The 18,435-nt window shown below is 49.7% G+C and overlaps 1 protein-coding gene across 3 annotated transcripts in view; it reads right to left on the bottom strand.

The window, feature by feature from the left end:
* Positions 1–1,001: 1,001 nt before the first annotated feature.
* epb41l5 (erythrocyte membrane protein band 4.1 like 5) overlaps positions 1,002–18,435 on the bottom strand; it is a 38,902-nt gene continuing 21,468 nt past the window's right edge. Inside the window, exons 13-26 of one of the 3 annotated variants that reach the window (XM_031892689.1) lie at positions 17,970–18,076; positions 17,800–17,827; positions 17,172–17,214; positions 14,959–15,056; positions 9,790–9,944; positions 5,687–5,781; positions 5,371–5,496; positions 5,147–5,208; positions 4,664–4,765; positions 4,373–4,460; positions 3,641–3,718; positions 3,408–3,449; positions 2,461–2,579; positions 1,002–1,453 (exon numbers count right to left, since the gene is read on the bottom strand). In XM_031892689.1, coding sequence (XP_031748549.1) covers positions 1,396–1,453; positions 2,461–2,579; positions 3,408–3,449; positions 3,641–3,718; positions 4,373–4,460; positions 4,664–4,765; positions 5,147–5,208; positions 5,371–5,496; positions 5,687–5,781; positions 9,790–9,944; positions 14,959–15,056; positions 17,172–17,214; positions 17,800–17,827; positions 17,970–18,076 — 1,201 coding nt within the window. In that variant the 3' untranslated portion in view covers positions 1,002–1,395. 3 annotated transcript variants of the gene reach the window in all.

Below are 18,435 nucleotides of genomic sequence, written 5' to 3'. Positions count from 1 at the left end.
GACAGCGGGGCAAGATGGAGACAGCGGGGCAAGATGGAGACAGTAGGACAAGATGGAGACAGTAGGACAAGATGGAGACAGTAGGACAAGATGGGGACAGTAGGGAAAGATGGGGACAGTAGGGCAAGATGGGGACAGCGGGGCAAGATGGAGACAGCGGGGCAAGATGGAGACAGTAGGGCAAGATGGAGACAGTAGGACAAGATGGGGACAGTAGGGCAAGATGGGGACAGTAGGGCAAGATGGAGACAGTAGGGCAAGATGGAGACAGTAGGGCAAGATGGAGACAGTAGGGCAAGATGGAGACAGTAGGGCAAGATGGGGACAGTAGGGCAAGATGGGGACAGTAGGACAAGATGGGGACAGTAGGGCAAGATGGAGACAGTAGGGCAAGATGGGGACAGTAGGGCAAGATGGAGACAGTAGGGCAAGATGGAGACAGTAGGGCAAGATGGGGACAGTAGGGCAAGATGGAGACAGTAGGGCCAGATGGAGACAGTAGGACAAGATGGGGACAGTAGGGCAAGATGGAGACAGTAGGGCAAGATGGAGACAGTAGGGCAAGATGGAGACAGTAGGGCAAGATGGAGACAGTAGGACAAGATGGAGACAGTAGGGCAAGATGGAGACAGTAGGACAAGATGGAGACAGTAGGGCAAGATGGAGACAGTAGGGCAAGATGGAGGCAGTAGGGCAAGATGGAGACAGTAGGGCAAGATGGAGACAGTAGGAGAAGATGGGGACAGTAGGGAAAGATGGAGACAGTAGGGCAAGATGGAGGCAAGATGGGGACAGTAGGGCAAGATGGAGACAGTAGGGCAAGATGGGGACAGTAGGGCAAGATGGGGACAGTAGGGCAAGATGGGGACAGTAGGACACTTATATAAGTGTTGCCCAACCTGGAGCCCTTCAGTTGGTAAAGTCCATTTCCCAGGACTCACTAAAGGCCAATGGCTGGGGGGGAGGAGGGGCCATTCATACAAAGTCTGTTTTGCCCCAAGTTCAATCTACAATATTCTTGGTTCTGATAAACATAAAGGGGTGGAAGTGACAGTGAATTAAAGACATATCCCCAGTGGGGGAGGGGCAGGATGTACCATCTCGTTGCTGGAATGTTCCATAGAGTATAAATTCAGGGCGAGTGACCCGCTAACGGTATAAGGCAGTTCAGTCTCTTTAGTGGAATGTGATGAAATCTTTGGAAATGTCCGACGGGGCCCGGTAGGGAAATATTCCAGTGTAAGAAACAACGTTGCCTCGGCCCCTTGCCCAGGGCCCATGGAACCTCTGGGGCTCCTTCCGGCAGGATCAGTCAGTACAGCAGCCCGTGGGTCCAGAGGTCTCTTTATTGGGTCTGTTGGATTTCCAGTGTGTGCCGAGGTCTCGCTGTGGGACTCACAGCTCAGTGGTCAGCAGGCATTTTGGCCTCGGAAGCCCCCCAGGATCCCCGGTGCTGGAAACAAGAAATTCTTATTGGATCATTGCAGAAATAAACTCACAGTGATACCATCAATTTTATTTATTAACCGCACAGAGTTCTCATCACTAAGGCACCGCCCCATAGGCACCATCACTGAGGCACCGCCCCTGAGGGACCATCACTAAAGGGACCATCACTGAGGCACCGCCCCTGAGGGACCATCACTAAAGGGACCATCACTGAGGCACCGCCCCTGAGGGACCATCACTAAAGGGACCATCACTGAGGCACCGCCCCTGGGGGACCATCACTGAGGCACCATCACTAAAGGGACCATCACTGAGGCACCGTCCCTGGGGGACCATCACTAAAGGGACCATCACTAAAGGGACCATCACTAAAGGGATCATCACTGAGGCACCGTCCCTGGGGGACCATCACTAAAGGGACCATCACCGAGGGACCATCACCGAGGGACCATCACCGAGGGACCGTCCCTGAGGAACCATCACTGAGGCACCATCACTGACGCACCATCACTGAGGCACCATCACTAAAGGGACCATTACTGAAGGGACCATCACTGAGACACTGTCCCTGAGGGACCATCACTGAAGAAACCATCACTGAGGGGACAATAACAGAGGCACCATCACTGAAGGAACCATCACCAAGGCACCGTCCCTGAGGGACCATCACTGAGGCACCATCACTGAAGAACCGTCCCTGAGGGACCATCACAGAAGAACTGTCCCTGAGGGACCATCACAGAAGAACTGTCCCTGAGGGACCATCACAGAAGAACTGTCCCTGAGGGACCATCACAGAAGAACTGTCCCTGAGGGACCATCACTGAAGAACCATCACTGATGCTGTGACATCACTGTTTCAGGCTTCATTCGTTGGTCAGTTAGGGGAGGGGCCTCTGCAGTGGCCCCTCCCACTTGTGATGTCATAGACTGAAAAAAATGTTTGTTGCCTGGGCAGCTTGTTAGACAGACATTCAGCCTTAATACGGATGTAAATGGAATTGCCCTCACCTTGCACCACCTGCGGGGGTCGCTGTATCCGGGGAGTCGCTGGGAGCCGGAAGCCTCTCTGGGGCGGAGCCCGTCGCCATCTCACCTCCCAGAAGCCCATTTGACACAACAGAGCTCTGCTAAGGAAGCACATAGAGGGGCGGGGGCACCGGGTTAGGGGGTCACTAACTGTACCGCACATTACAGGGGGGGCTCAGAGCTAAGTTCCTATTCCTAGCAACTTTTCAATTGTTCTTCATTATTTATTTCTTTCATAGTTTCTCTATAATTTCCCTTCTTCTTCTGCCTCTTTGCAGCTTTCAAATGGGGGTCACTGACCCCGGCAGCCAAACCCTATTGCTCTGTGAGGCTCCAGTTTTATTGTTATTGTTACTTTTTATTCCTTATCTTTATATTCAGCCCCCCCCCTATTCATATTCCAGTCTCTCATCCAAAACACTGCCTGGTTGCTAATGTAAACAAGACCCTAGCAACCAGATAGCCGCTAAGATTTCAAACTGAAGAGCTGCTGAACTAAAAGCTGAAAAATAAGAAAATGAAGACCAATTGCAAATTGTCTACTTCATACTAAAAGGTGAGCAACCCCAGCCAAACTAACACTCCCAGCATCCCCTACTGATCAAAGTGAAGCAGGAAGTGAAGCTGCCACGGGAGGGGGGGGGAGTTTATAATCCCACCCCCTGCCTGAAACAATGGAAGGAGAGCAGCCTGAGATTAGATATAAATTCATATATAAATCCCATCAGCCCCTGGGAACATTGCAAGTCACACTGGGTTATTCCCCTGCCCCACTATGGGGGCATCTAAGGGCAAAACAACCCTGTACAAAGGTTCACTACTTGCAAAGTCTACCCCCCCCCCCCCCCACTACCATAAAATGATTTGTTTCAGGGAATGAGTTTATGGCACCAATAAACTCCTATTGCAATGCATTGTGGGATACTTACTGGTACTAACCACCGGGGGGTGACAGAGGTGTAAGAGGGCACCTGTTTGGGGGTAAAGGAAGCAGGCGTTAGTGCAATGTCACAAGTAATAGTTACAACTACTAAGGCCCCCAGCATTTACACAACAGCCAATCAGAGAGTTCCCTGCACTGCTGAGCATGCTGGGAGTTGTACCGCTGCTTGGTGCCAAATGCTACTAATTCCTGCTCAGGGGCTGAGGGGGGTCCCGGTACCTTTGGGGGGATGTCGGTCAGGTCGATCAGATTTTCTGTCAGAGACGCGATGAGGTTGTCCAGATCCTCGGTCGGACTCTGCGGGGGCAGAAAATTGCACAATAAGAGAAAAAGCAATATATTAATCACCCCCACCCTCCCCGGGAGGAACGATAAGGAGTTTGTCTCAGAAATACGAACTCTATACATTGCAAGGGCAAAGTATTACTGGTACTGAAGGGGCAATAAAACAACAGCCCCACCTACTGGTCAGTTCTGCCAAACGCCCTGAGTCAGGAGAAAATGTCAAAATCTCAAGTCTGAGGTTTCATCAGTTGCAGGGACCGACCAGCAGGTGGCGCTGTTACTATTCTATTATATTAGTGTTAAATGTTAAAGGGGATGTTCACCTTTGTGTTCATTTTCAGTATAATGTTGAGAGTGATATTCTGAGACAATTTGCAATTGGTCTTCATTTAATATTATAAGGTAGATTTTTTAATTATTTTACTTTTTGTTCCGCAGCTGTCCAGTATGGAATTTCAGAAGTTATCTGGTTGCTAGGGTCCAAATTACCTTAGTAACCAGGCAGTGATTTGAATGAGAGACAGGTATATGAATAGGGGAGGGGCTGAATAGAAAGATAAGGAATAAAAAGTAACAATAACAATAAAACTGGAGCCTCACAGAGCAATAGGGTTTGGCTGCCGGGGTCAGTGACCCCCATTTGAAAGCTGCAAAGCGAAAATTTACCTTAACGTCGGGCACCTCCTCGGGGGGCGTTTGGACCGGGGGGATCTCCGGGAATTCCCTTCCAGATGTTTCGCTGCTCAGAACATTTCTACAATAAAGTACCCAACATTTAACCCCGCAGCTTGCAATTAGTTTCATATCAGGAAGAGAGGAAGGGGGTCCCAGGGGCCCTACTGTACGGCATCCTCTGTTCAAACAACCCCCCCCTCCATGTGCTTTGTAAATCCTAGTGAATCCAGTATTTGTGTGAATGGGGTAAAAGCCCTCATCTGCCCCCTGCTGGCCACTCACTTGATGAAGACATTGGCTGTGGGGTCCTGGGAGTCCCAGAAGGGCGACGGCTCTCGGTTTAGCGGAGACGACAGGATGTTATTAACCTTTACAGCGCCGCTCCTATAGGGGGAAACGACAGCTCATTATTATAAGAATGTAGGCGGGGCTTGCACTAGAGAGTGATTGGTTACACACCAGCAGCAAAGACACAGGGGTAAGTATTGATTGTAATTTTGGCCAGAGAAAGCAACGTATAGCAGCTGGATGGTGTGAGAGCCCCCCCTAGTGGCCAAACCCTCCACATACACTGGGGAATATCCCAAGTCTTCAGAACCAGAACTTTGTGCTTCCCCAGTCCATATCACATGATCATAGGACACTTTAACCCATGAAACACTGCAAAGTCCCATTAGAGATGTGATTTAGTCCTACTATTCCTCCAACAAATCTGCCCCCTACTGGAGTGGTAGATTATTCTCCCAGAGGACAATGGAAATTTACCTGGCAGATGATTCTTCTTGTGTTGTATTCTTGTCGTCCAACTCCAGATCTTCCCTTGTGATCTGCAATGAAACAACACCCTGTGACACAGTGCCAGCTGTCTGGCTGAGGATTCTGGGAGCTGTAGTTTTCTGCTGGAAGGCGCAGATGCCTTTATATAGCCAATGAAAGTTGGATTAAATCTGCCCGGCTGTGTAACAATGACTTTCTCCCAGGGGTCTCACCTTGTGTCCCGCCTCCACCTGCGCCTTTAAGATGTTGCTCTTTATGTCGGTAGTGAGCCAGACTGGGGGGCCCCCGGCTTCTACTGAGTTATTGAGCAACTTCTCCGGCAGCTTCACAGTCTGATCCTGTCAAGAGACAAGGAATCCATCATCAATAAGGAGATCTGGCCACTATGGTCAATAAGCATGGAAACAGGTCCTTCTTTGTATTTCCTGCTCCTGGGCTGCTCTCTTTCCCATGGTCAGGTAGGGGATTGGATTAAAATGACTAATTTGGGGTTCCCTCTGTAGAGAGAAGCAGTTGGGGAGACAGTACCTGTGTATTCACATTGATATTCAAGGCCCAGATAGGGTGTGCGGTCACAGTGTCGGCTTCCAGATTATTCCGTTTCACTGTCGCATCCTCAGTCCCTGCAACAAAGAAAAAGCAACAGAGATGTGTCAGCAATTGCCCCCGACCTCAGACCCCACAACATTGTGTAGGGCAGTAATACTGTCATAGGGCAAGATGGAGACAGTGGGGCAAGATGGAGACAGTGGGGCAAGATGGAGACAGTGGGGCAAGATGGAGACAGTAGGACAAGATGGAGACAGTAGGGCAAGATAGAGACAGTAGGGCAAGATGGAAGTAGGACAAGATGGAGACAGTAGGGCAAGATGGAGACAGTAGGCAAGATAGACAGTAGGGCAAGATGGAGACAGTAGGACAAGATGGAAGGGCAAGATGGGACAGTAGGACAAGATGGGGACAGTAGGGCAAGATGGAGACAGTAGGGCAAGATGGAGACAGTAGGGCAAGATGGAGACAGTAGGGCAAGATGGAGACAGTAGGGCAAGATGGAGACAGTAGGGCAAGATGGAGACAGTAGGGCAAGATGGGGACTGTAGAGCAAGATGGGGACAGTAGGGCAAGATGGAGACAGTAGGGCAAGATGGAGAAAGTAGGGCAAGATGGGGACAGTAGGGCAAGATGGGGACAGTAGGGCAAGATGGAGACAGTAGGGCAAGATGGGGACTGTAGAGCAAGATGGGGACAGTAGGGCAAGATGGAGACAGTAGGGCAAGATGGAGACAGTAGGGCAAGATGGGGACTGTAGAGCAAGATGGGGACTGTAGAGCAAGATGGGGACAGTAGGGCAAGATGGGGACAGTAAGGCGAGATGGAGACAGTTGGGCGAGATGGAGAAAGTAGGGCGAGATGGAGAAAGTAGGGCGAGATGGAGAAAGTAGGGCGAGATGGAGAAAGTAGGGCGAGATGGAGAAAGTAGGGCGAGATGGAGAAAGTAGGGCGAGATGGGAGAAAGTAGGGCGAGATGGAGAAAGTAGGGCGAGATGGGGACAGTAGGGCAAGATGGAGAAAGTAGGGCAAGATGGGGACAGTAGGGCAAGATGGAGACAGTAGGGCAAGATGGGACTTAAGATGGGAAGGCAATGACAGTAGGGCAAGATGGGGACTGTAGAGCAAGATGGGGACAGTAGGGCAAGATGGAGACAGTAGGGCAAGATGGAGAAAGTAGGGCAAGATGGGGACAGTAGGGCAAGATGGAGACAGTAGGGCAAGATGGGGACTGTAGAGCAAGATGGGGACAGTAGGGCAAGATGGAGACAGTAGGGCAAGATGGAGAAAGTAGGGCAAGATGGGGACAGTAGGGCAAGATGGGGACAGTAGGGCAAGATGGGGACAGTAGGGCAAGATGGGGACAGTAAGGCGAGATGGAGACAGTAGGGCGAGATGGAGAAAGTAGGGCGAGATGGAGAAAGTAGGGCGAGATGGAGAAAGTAGGGCGAGATGGGGACAGTAGGGCGAGATGGAGAAAGTAGGGCAAGATGGAGACAGTAGGGCGAGATGGAGACAGTAGGGCAAGATGGGGACTGTAGAGCAAGATGGGGACAGTAGGGCAAGATGGGGACAGTAGGGCAAGATGGGGACAGTAGGGCAAGATGGAGACAGTAGGGCAAGATGGAGAAAGTAGGGCAAGATGGGGACAGTAGGGCAAGATGGGGACAGTAGGGCAAGATGGGGACAGTAGGGCAAGATGGAGACAGTAGGACAAGATGGAGAAAGTAGGGCAAGATGGAGACAGTAGGGCAAGATGGAGACAGTAGGGCAAAATGGAGACAGTAGGGCAAGATGGAGACAGTAGGGCAAGATGGAGACAGTAGGGCAAGATGGAGACAGTAGGACAAGATGGAGACAGTAGGGCAAGATGGAGACAGTAGGGCAAGATGGAGACAGTAGGGCAAGATGGAGACAGTAGGACAAGATGGAGACAGTAAGCCAAGATGGAGACAGTAGGGCAAGATGGAGACAGTAGGGCAAGATGGAGACAGTAGGACAAGATGGAGACAGTAGGGCAAGATGGAGACAGTAGGGCAAGATGGAGACAATAGGGCAAGATGGAGACAATAGGGCAAGATGGGGACAGTAGGACAAGATGGAGACAGTAGGGCAAGATGGAGACAGTAGGACAAGATGGAGACAGTAGGGCAAGATGGAGACAGTAGGGCAAGATGGAGACAGTAAGCCAAGATGGAGACAGTAGGGCAAGATGGAGACAGTAGGGCAAGATGGAGACAGTAGGGCAAGATGGAGACAGTAGGGCAAGATGGAGACAGTAGGAGAAGATGGAGACAGTAGGGCAAGATGGAGACAGTAGGGCAAGATGGAGACAGTAGGACAAGATGGAGACAGTAGGAGAAGATGGAGACAGTAGGGCAAGATGGAGACAGTAGGGCAAGATGGAGACAGTAGGGCAAGATGGAGACAATAGGACAAGATGGAGACAGTAGGGCAAGATGGAGACAATAGGACAAGATGGAGACAGTAGGGCAAGATGGAGACAGTAGGAGAAGATGGAGACAGTAGGGCAAGATGGAGACAGTAGGGCAAGATGGAGACAATAGGACAAGATGGGGACAGTAGGACAAGATGGAGACAGTAGGGCAAGATGGAGACAGTGGGGCAAGATAGAGACAGCGGGGCAAGATGGAGACAGCGGGGCAAGATAGAGACAGCGGGTCAAGATAGAGACAGCGGGGCAAGATGGAGACAGTAGGGCAAGATGGAGACAGTAGGGCAAGATGGAGACAGTAGGACAAGATGGAGACAGTAGGGCAAGATGGAGACAGTAGGGCAAGATGGAGACAGTAGGGCAAGATGGAGACAGTAGGGCAAGATGGAGACAGTAGGCCAAGATGGAGACAGTAAGCCAAGATGGAGACAGTAGGGCAAGATGGAGACAGTAGGGCAAGATGGAGACAGTAGGACAAGATGGAGACAGTAGGGCAAGATGGAGACAGTAGGGCAAGATGGAGACAATAGGGCAAGATGGGACAGTAGGACAAGATGGGACAGTAGGGCAAGATGGAGACAGTAGGACAAGATGGAGACAGTAGGGCAAGATGGAGACAGTAGGGCAAGATGGAGACAGTAAGCCAAGATGGAGACAGTAGGGCAAGATGGAGACAGTAGGGCAAGATGGAGACAGTAGGGCAAGATGGAGACAGTAGGAGCTAGGGCAAGATGGAGACAGTAGGAGAAGATGGAGACAGTAGGGCAAGATGGAGACAGTAGGGCAAGATGGAGACAGTAGGACAAGATGGAGACAGTAGGAGAAGATGGAGACAGTAGGGCAAGATGGAGACAGTAGGGCAAGATGGAGACAGTAGGGCAAGATGGAGACAATAGGACAAGATGGAGACAGTAGGGCAAGATGGAGACAATAGGACAAGATGGAGACAGTAGGGCAAGATGGAGACAGTAGGAGAAGATGGAGACAGTAGGGCAAGATGGAGACAGTAGGGCAAGATGGAGACAATAGGACAAGATGGGGACAGTAGGACAAGATGGAGACAGTAGGGCAAGATGGAGACAGTGGGGCAAGATAGAGACAGCGGGGCAAGATGGAGACAGCGGGGCAAGATAGAGACAGCGGGTCAAGATAGAGACAGCGGGGCAAGATGGAGACAGCGGGGCAAGATGGAGACAGCGGGGCAAGATGGAGACAGCGGGGCAAGATAGAGACAGCGGGGCAAGATAGAGACAGCGGGGCAAGATAGAGACAGCGGGGCAAGATAGAGACAGCGGGGCAAGATAGAGACAGCGGGGCAGACTCAGAGAGTTGGACAAAGTGTATTTTACCAAATATAAACTTCTACACTATTCAAAATTGGTTAAGAATTGTTTATTTCAGTCTATTAATAACGCTGTTATGATTTGGTATTAGTTTTACCCTTTTATGACCACTAGGGGGCTCTGCTGATTTCTTTAGTGACCAAAAGTCTATTTGAGGCTGTTAATGGGCAGAATGGATACAATGTGCTGCCTATTTGCCCCACTGGCCCCTGTCTCAGTAATGGTACAGTCCGAGGGGAAGGCTCCATAGCTCAAACCCAATAAGCGGACTCTATTGCTCTCACCTGGGGCAGGTTTGCTTGGCGGCAACGCGGTCTCGTCCGGATTGGCGAAGGCCACGGTGACCTCATCAAGCAGAGGGGCGGGGCCCTGAGACACAGTCATGACATCATCGAGGCTGCTCTCCAGCAAGTCCTTGCTATTGGCTAATCCAACAAAGCTGTGGGTGCAGGAACAGAGATTATACGGGGTATCGGGGCCCGTGGAGTGGGGACCCCTATAATCAGCTCCCTTCCTGCTGCTGGAAAGTACACATTTATATTACCAGTATATAACCCCGCCCCTTCCTCCTTTGTTGTGCCTGTTTTGTCTCATTTATATAGTAGTGCCCCCCCCCCACTGTCTCACGCACTAAAGCAGATTCATCCCTCCCCAAACACTGAAGCAGAAACAGCTTCACACCGCGTCATGTGATTAAGCGTCATTTGACCAGGACGAGGCTTCAAGAAGATGCTTTATGGCTGAGATTCTAGCTATCTGTATAACAGAGCATTCTGTCACAGTGGCACAGATCCTATCTGATCCCCCCATTGTAAGCAGCAGTCCTGCCCTGCTTTATGGCTGAGATTCTAGCTATCTGTATAACAGAGCATTCTGTCACAGTGGCACAGATCCTATCTGATCCCCCCCATTGTAAGCAGCAGTCCTGCCCTGCTTTATGGCTGAGATTCTAGCTATCTGTATAACAGAGCATTCTGTCACAGTGGCACAGATCCTATCTGATCCCCCCCATTGTAAGCAGCAGTCCTGCCCTGCTTTATGGCTGAGATTCTAGCTATCTGTATAACAGAGCATTCTGTCACAGTGGCACAGATCCTATCTGATCCCCCCATTGTAAGCAGCAGTCCTGCCCTGCTTTATGGCTGAGATTCTAGCTATCTGTATAACAGAGCATTCTGTCACAGTGGCACAGATCCTATCTGATCCCCCCATTGTAAGCAGCAGTCCTGCCCTGCTTTATGGCTGAGATTCTAGCTATCTGTATAACAGAGCATTCTGTCACAGTGGCACAGATCCTATCTGATCCCCCCCATTGTAAGCAGCAGTCCTGCCCTGCTTTATGGCTGAGATTCTAGCTATCTGTATAACAGAGCATTCTGTCACAGTGGCACAGATCCTATCTGATCCCCCCATTGTAAGCAGCAGTCCTGCCCTGCTTTATGGCTGAGATTCTAGCTATCTGTATAACAGAGCATTCTGTCACAGTGGTACAGATCCTATCTGATCCCCCCATTGTAAGCAGCAGTCCTGCCCTGCTTTATGGCTGAGATTCTAGCTATCTGTATAACAGAGCATTCTGTCACAGTGGCACAGATCCTATCTGATCCCCCCCCATTGTAAGCAGCAGTCCTGCCCTGCTTTATGGCTGAGATTCTAGCTATCTGTATAACAGAGCATTCTGTCACAGTGGCACAGATCCTATCTGATCCCCCCCCCATTGTAAGCAGCAGTCCTGCCCTGCTTTATGGCTGAGATTCTAGCTATCTGTATAACAGAGCATTCTGTCACAGTGGCACAGATCCTATCTGATCCCCCCCCATTGTAAGCAGCAGTCCTGCCCTGCTTTATGGCTGAGATTCTAGCTATCTGTATAACAGAGCATTCTGTCACAGTGGCACAGATCCTATCTGATCCCCCCCCATTGTAAGCAGCAGTCCTGCCCTGCTTTATGGCTGAGATTCTAGCTATCTGTATAACAGAGCATTCTGTCACAGTGGCACAGATCCTATCTGATCCCCCCATTGTAAGCAGCAGTCCTGCCCTGCTTTATGGCTGAGATTCTAGCTATCTGTATAACAGAGCATTCTGTCACAGTGGCACAGATCCTATCTGATCCCCCCATTGTAAGCAGCAGTCCTGCCCTGCTTTATGGCTGAGATTCTAGCTATCTGTATAACAGAGCATTCTGTCACAGTGGCACAGATCCTATCTGATCCCCCCCCATTGTAAGCAGCAGTCCTGCCCTGCTTTATGGCTGAGATTCTAGCTATCTGTATAACAGAGCATTCTGTCACAGTGGCACAGATCCTATCTGATCCCCCCCCATTGTAAGCAGCAGTCCTGCCCTGCTTTATGGCTGAGATTCTAGCTATCTGTATAACAGAGCATTCTGTCACAGTGGCACAGATCCTATCTGATCCCCCCCCATTGTAAGCAGCAGTCCTGCCCTGCTTTATGGCTGAGATTCTAGCTATCTGTATAACAGAGCATTCTGTCACAGTGGCACAGATCCTATCTGATCCCCCCATTGTAAGCAGCAGTCCTGCCCTGCTTTATGGCTGAGATTCTAGCTATCTGTATAACAAGGTAAATAATAGAATGTTCCAACAAATAAGAAATACACGATTTAGAAAGAGGGAGGAGTCTTGAGATGGACAGGGATGAGACAGGGAGATGTACAAATCCAGTCGCTGACCCACCCAATAAGCAAAGAGACAGGGACAAGCGTAGCGCTACTCTCTATTGCCAAGAGAAGGTTCTAGAACAAAGCAGTTTTTGTGGATAAGAAGTATATTCAGTGGGTGAATGGAATCAGGCAGTGCCTAATCTGTAGCATGAAGCTGAGCCTGAGCAAAGAAGGTTGATGGAAGCACAGAAAGAAAGACAATTTGCTCTGTATTTTTATTGCCATTTTATTAATTACTAATCCTGATTGGTCCTGAAAGCGTCTGTTTAGTTCTGTTAGTGGATTGTGATATCACTGGGATTTAAAGAAATATCATGTACTGTGGGAATATAGGAAACACTATGGCACCCCCTACCCATATGTATAAATACAAATATACAGAGAGGGAATGTTCTGGGCACACAATAAGCTGTACCCCCATACTGTACTGTCTAAGGGAAACACTATGGCACCTCCTACCCATATGTATAAATACAAATATACAGAGAGGGAATGTTCTGGGCACACAATAAGCTGTACCCCCATACTGTACTGTCTAAGGGAAACACTATGGCACCTCCTACCCATATGTATAAATACAAATATACAGAGAGGGAATGTTCTGGGCACACAATAAGCTGTACCCCCATACTGTACTGTCTAAGGGAAACACTATGGCACCTCCTACCCATATGTATAAATACAAATATACAGAGAGGGAATGTTCTGGGCACACAATAAGCTGTACCCCCATACTGTACTGTCTAAGGGAAACACTATGGCACCCCCTACCCATATGTATAAATACAAATATACAGAGAGGGAATGTTCTGGGCACACAATAAGCTGTACCCCCATACTGTACTGTCTAAGGGAAACACTATGGCACCCCCTACCCATTTGTATAAATACAAATATACAGAGAGGGAATGTTCTGGGCACACAATAAGCTGTACCCCCATACTGTACTGTCTAAGGGAAACACTATGGCACCCCCTACCCATTTGTATAAATACAAATATACAGAGAGGGAATGTTCTGGGCACACAATAAGCTGTACCCCCATACTGTACTGTCTAAGGGAAACACTATGGCACCTCCTACCCATATGTATAAATACAAATATACAGAGAAGGAATGTTCTGGGCACACAATAAGCTGTACCCCCATACTGTACTGTCTAAGGGAAACACTATGGCACCTCCCACCCATATGTATAAATACAAATATACAGAGAAGGAATGTTCTGGGCACACAATAAGCTGTACCCCCATACTGTACTGTCTAAGGGAAACACTATGGCACCCCCTACCCATATGTATAAATACAAATATACAGAGAAGGAATGTTCTAGTTGAGTTAGAGACAATAAATAGATAAGATAAAGCCCAGTTTGCCGGTTCCTCGCAGTATTTCCGTCGTTACCTGTGTAACAATTATAACTCTATGTGACCCATTACTGAAGAACATTAGAACTTTTATTATAAAAGCCCCCAGAAAAGCCCAGAAATAAGATTATTTCCAATACTCTGCTGTGCCAGTAAACATGCGCTATTCTCTTCCGTAACCACGAGGAAGCTCCTCCTGCGTTTGTTAGCCCCTCCCATTACGCTGAGTCAAAGCGGCATTAGAATTTTTTTTTTCTTTTTTGTAATAAAAGTGTTGTTTATCTTTTCCCGTTGGGGAAGTTGGCAGCCCCCGCAGCCGTCTCTTAGTGTTCCATGAATATCTAGGCCCCCTCATAAAGGGTTAAAGTTCAGTCAAATGGATTCCGGGAGGAAGTTTCCGCAGCTCCATAGCTTTCCCAGCATTCTTAGCGTTCTGCTCATGAACAAAATGGCTGTAGCTTCTGTCGGCCACTAATGCTGCAGCCGGCGGCCTCCGTCCGCTTCTGGAATCTTCTATCACCCCGGGTGCCCCCGACGGCCTGCAGTGTAGGGGGGTACAAATTAAAGGTACAGGGAGTGACAACTAAATTCAGCAAGGGTGCCCAACTGGGGGTGGTGTCGGCCCGGTCCCAAATTCATCAGCCAATCGTGATTCGTTATTGCATGAAAAGCATCAGGAAGTGCAGGGAGAGAGGAACAAAGAACCTTGGGTTTGATTGGTCAGCAAAGGAGATAAAAAAAAAGCCCAAATCTGAATTACGGGAGGTTCCGCCCAGGATTCTGCAGACGACAGTTCATTATTGTAGAGCGAGAAGTCCAGTAAGAGCCAGAATGGATCACAGCAAAGAGATCCTGGAACAATCACATTTCCAGAACCGCAGAAGCAAAGAATCAGGAACCAGAACCAGAACCAGAGAGATCATGGATACGGCGCAGACCCACGCGATGCCCCCACTTCCCAGGCAGCACCCATGTGATCAAACCCAACACCAGCCAATCAGAAACCACCATCAAGCGCCCCGTCACCAACGTGATTGGATTACAAGAAGAGAAGAATGAGATTTGGAGAATACGGAAATATGGCAGCACCAAGGTGGCAAAGCTGGCACAGAATCAGCAGGGTGCCAGCAAAGCTGGCATTTAGAGAACTCCCAGCAGCTGTCCACAGGGAATGCTGGGAGCTGTAGTACAACCTGAACATTACCCATTATACCGGGTATACGGACGACAATAGAGGAAAAATGACATTTCTGTTGCTAGCGCCAGCGCTAATGCTCTATAATTAGTTTCCCTTGCCCCCCAAGGGCCCCACCGACACGGACTAACGCCCCCTCTGCCCGAGACTAAAACTGGCGCTGCCAATGAGTAACTTGTTCTGTGTGAAAGGGCAAAGTACAAACCATCGGTCTCCCTGTCCTGCTCCGGGGCTTCGGGTCAGGTTCTGTATCTCCAGTAGGGCAGCTCCCGAGGGCGAGACGCTGGGGTTGGGCGGCCAAGCCTGGGGCAAAGGAGACAGATATGGAGAGACTGAGCAGGTAACTGGGGTAATAGGGCACTTTACAGTCAGCCTGTGCCCTTATACTGCATTGGGAGCAATCCCAGCCCATTACCCACAATGCCTTAGGGACATGGGCTCCAACCCATTCTCATGGACTATTACCCACAATGCCATAGGGGCACACTGTGTGGCATCCTATCCTCATAGACTATTACCCACAATGCCATAGGGGTACACTGTGTGGCATCCTATCCTCATAGACTATTACCCACAATGCCATAGGAGCACACTGGGTGGAATCCCATCCTCATAGACTATTACCCACAATGCCATAGGAGCACACTGGGTGGAATCCCATCCTCATAGACTATTACCCACAATGCCATAGGGGCACACTGGGTGGCATCCCATCCTCATAGACTATTACCCACAATGCCATAGGGGCACACTGGGTGGAATCCCATCCTCATGGACTGTTACCCACAATGCCATAGGGGCACACTTGGTTCCACCCCATCCTCATGGACTATTACCCACAATGCCATAGGGGCACACTGGGTGGAATCCCATCCTCATAGACTGTTACCCACAATGCCATAGGGGCACACTGGGTGGAATCCCATCCTCATGGACTGTTACCCACAATGCCATAGGGGCACACTGGGTGGCATCCCATCCTCATAGACTATTACCCACAATGCCATAGGGGCACACTGGGTGGAATCCCATCCTCATAGACTGTTACCCACAATGCCATAGGGGCACACTGGGTGGAATCCCATCCTCATGGACTGTTACCCACAATGCCATAGGGGCACACTGGGTGGCATCCCATCCTCATAGACTATTACCCACAATGCCATAGGGGCACACTGGGTGGCATCCCATCCTCATAGACTATTACCCACAATGCCATAGGGGCACACTTGGTTCCACCCCATCCTCATGGACTGTTACCCACAATGCCATAGGGGCACACTTGGTTCCACCCCATCCTCATGGACTGTTACCCACAATGCCATAGGGGCACACTTGGTTCCACCCCATCCTCATGGACTGTTACCCACAATGCCATAGGGGCACACTTGGCTCCACCCCATCCTCATGGACTATTACCCACAATGCCATAGGGGCACACTTGGTTCCACCCCATCCTCATGGACTGTTACCCACAATGCCATAGGGGCACACTGGGTGGCATCCCATCCTCATAGACTATTACCCACAATGCCATAGGGGCACACTGGGTGGCATCCCATCCTCATAGACTATTACCCACAATGCCATAGGGGCACACTTGGTTCCACCCCATCCTCATGGACTGTTACCCACAATGCCATAGGGGCACACTTGGTTCCACCCCATCCTCATGGACTGTTACCCACAATGCCATAGGGGCACACTTGGTTCCACCCCATCCTCATGGACTGTTACCCACAATGCCATAGGGGCACACTTGGCTCCACCCCATCCTCATGGACTATTACCCACAATGCCATAGGGGCACACTTGGTTCCACCCCATCCTCATGGACTGTTACCCACAATGCCATAGGGGCACACTGGGTGGCATCCCATCCTCATAGACTATTACCCACAATGCCATAGGGGCACACTGGGTGGCATCCCATCCTCATAGACTATTACCCACAATGCCATAGGGGCACACTTGGTTCCACCCCATCCTCATGGACTGTTACCCACAATGCCATAGGGGCACACTTGGTTCCACCCCATCCTCATGGACTGTTACCCACAATGCCATAGGGGCACACTTGGTTCCACCCCATCCTCATGGACTGTTACCCACAATGCCATAGGGGCACACTTGGCTCCACCCCATCCTCATGGACTATTACCCACAATGCCATAGGGGCACACTGGGGTTCCACCCCATCCTCATGGACTGTTACCCACAATGCCATAGGGGCACACTTGGTTCCACCCCATCCTCATGGACTATTACCCACAATGCCATAGGGGCACACTTGGCTCCACCCCATCCTCATGGACTGTTACCCACAATGCCATAGGGGCACACCGGGTGCAACGCCAGACTTTTGAACGCCCCAGTGATACAACGTGTGACCCTATCAGTCACAATGAGTCCAATTACCTGCTGTGATCCATTGGTCTGGCCTGGCTGATCCCTCTGTGATCTGCAAACAGTGAAAAAAATGGGAGCAATGCAGTTAGTGAAAGTAACTCGAACTGTGTGTATTCTAAGGTGCCACCTTCACAGACTTTAACAAGAAGTGGTCCCACAATCCCTCAGTGACTGCTAATATCCTTATCATTTACAGTAGGGGGTACATTATCCCTTATAATACATGAGTGATACTCAGAGTTCCCTGTATAACTCAGCCTGCAGCCTTGTGCCTTTATATGGGGGGCACAGAACCCCTCAGTGACTGCTAATATCCTTATCATTTACAGTAGGGGGTACATTATCCCTTATAATACATGAGTGATACTCAGAGTTCCCTGTATAACTCAGCCTGCAGCCTTGTGCCTTTATATGGGGGGCACAGAACCCCTCAGTGACTGCTAATATCCTTATCATTTACAGTAGGGGGTACATTATCCCTTATAATACATGAGTGATACTCAGAGTTCCCTGTATAACTCAGCCTGCAGCCTTGTGCCTTTATATGGGGGGCACAGAACCCCTCAGTGACTGCTAATATCCTTATCATTTACAGTAGGGGGTACATTATCCCTTATAATACATGAGTGATACTCACCGTGTAAAATCCGGCCTCTGGGCTTGACCTGTTGTTAATGAAGCACAAAGTCCGGTGATATAAATACATTAGAAATATGCTGTGTCCCTATAATATAAATAGTCAGAGAAGCAGTGTAACGGGGAAGCAGCGCCCCCTGTGGACAATGGAAGTAACTGCGCAGTAATTACCTCTCATCTGCAGGGTGCGGCGGGAGTAGCGCTTGCTGGGTCTGCGCTCAAACGAGGAGGAGCGGCGCGGTTTGCTGCTCTTTGTGGTTTGATATTCAGTTTTGCCGCTGAAAGGAGAAACCACGGGGCGGTGAATGGGGAGACGGAGGGAGTTTATTTAAAGAAAGAAACTGGTTTATTTCAACTGAAACTCTGTGATTTACCATAAAAAATACTCTGAGGTTTCCTGACAATTTGTATCCCCCCGTCCCTGGGGGAAGGGGGCGGAGCATGATGAGATACAGCTCTAATCTGATTGGCCCAACCCTCAGGTCCTACCAGACCCCCGACACCAAGAAAAGCAGAAAAACCACATTTTTATGGAGGAGAAATTCCTTGAAGTTTCACACCAATAAAGATAAACGTGCAAATTGCACAATCGCAGCTTGTGACTCCTCGTGCAACTAAAGGGCAAGTTGCTCCTGCG

This window comes from Xenopus tropicalis, chromosome 9, assembly GCF_000004195.4.
Source record: "Xenopus tropicalis strain Nigerian chromosome 9, UCB_Xtro_10.0, whole genome shotgun sequence".
NCBI classification, from domain to species: Eukaryota; Metazoa; Chordata; class Amphibia; order Anura; family Pipidae; genus Xenopus; species Xenopus tropicalis.
Note: the sequence above shows the minus strand (reverse complement) of the source record. Positions and strands in the feature narration are given on the sequence as shown.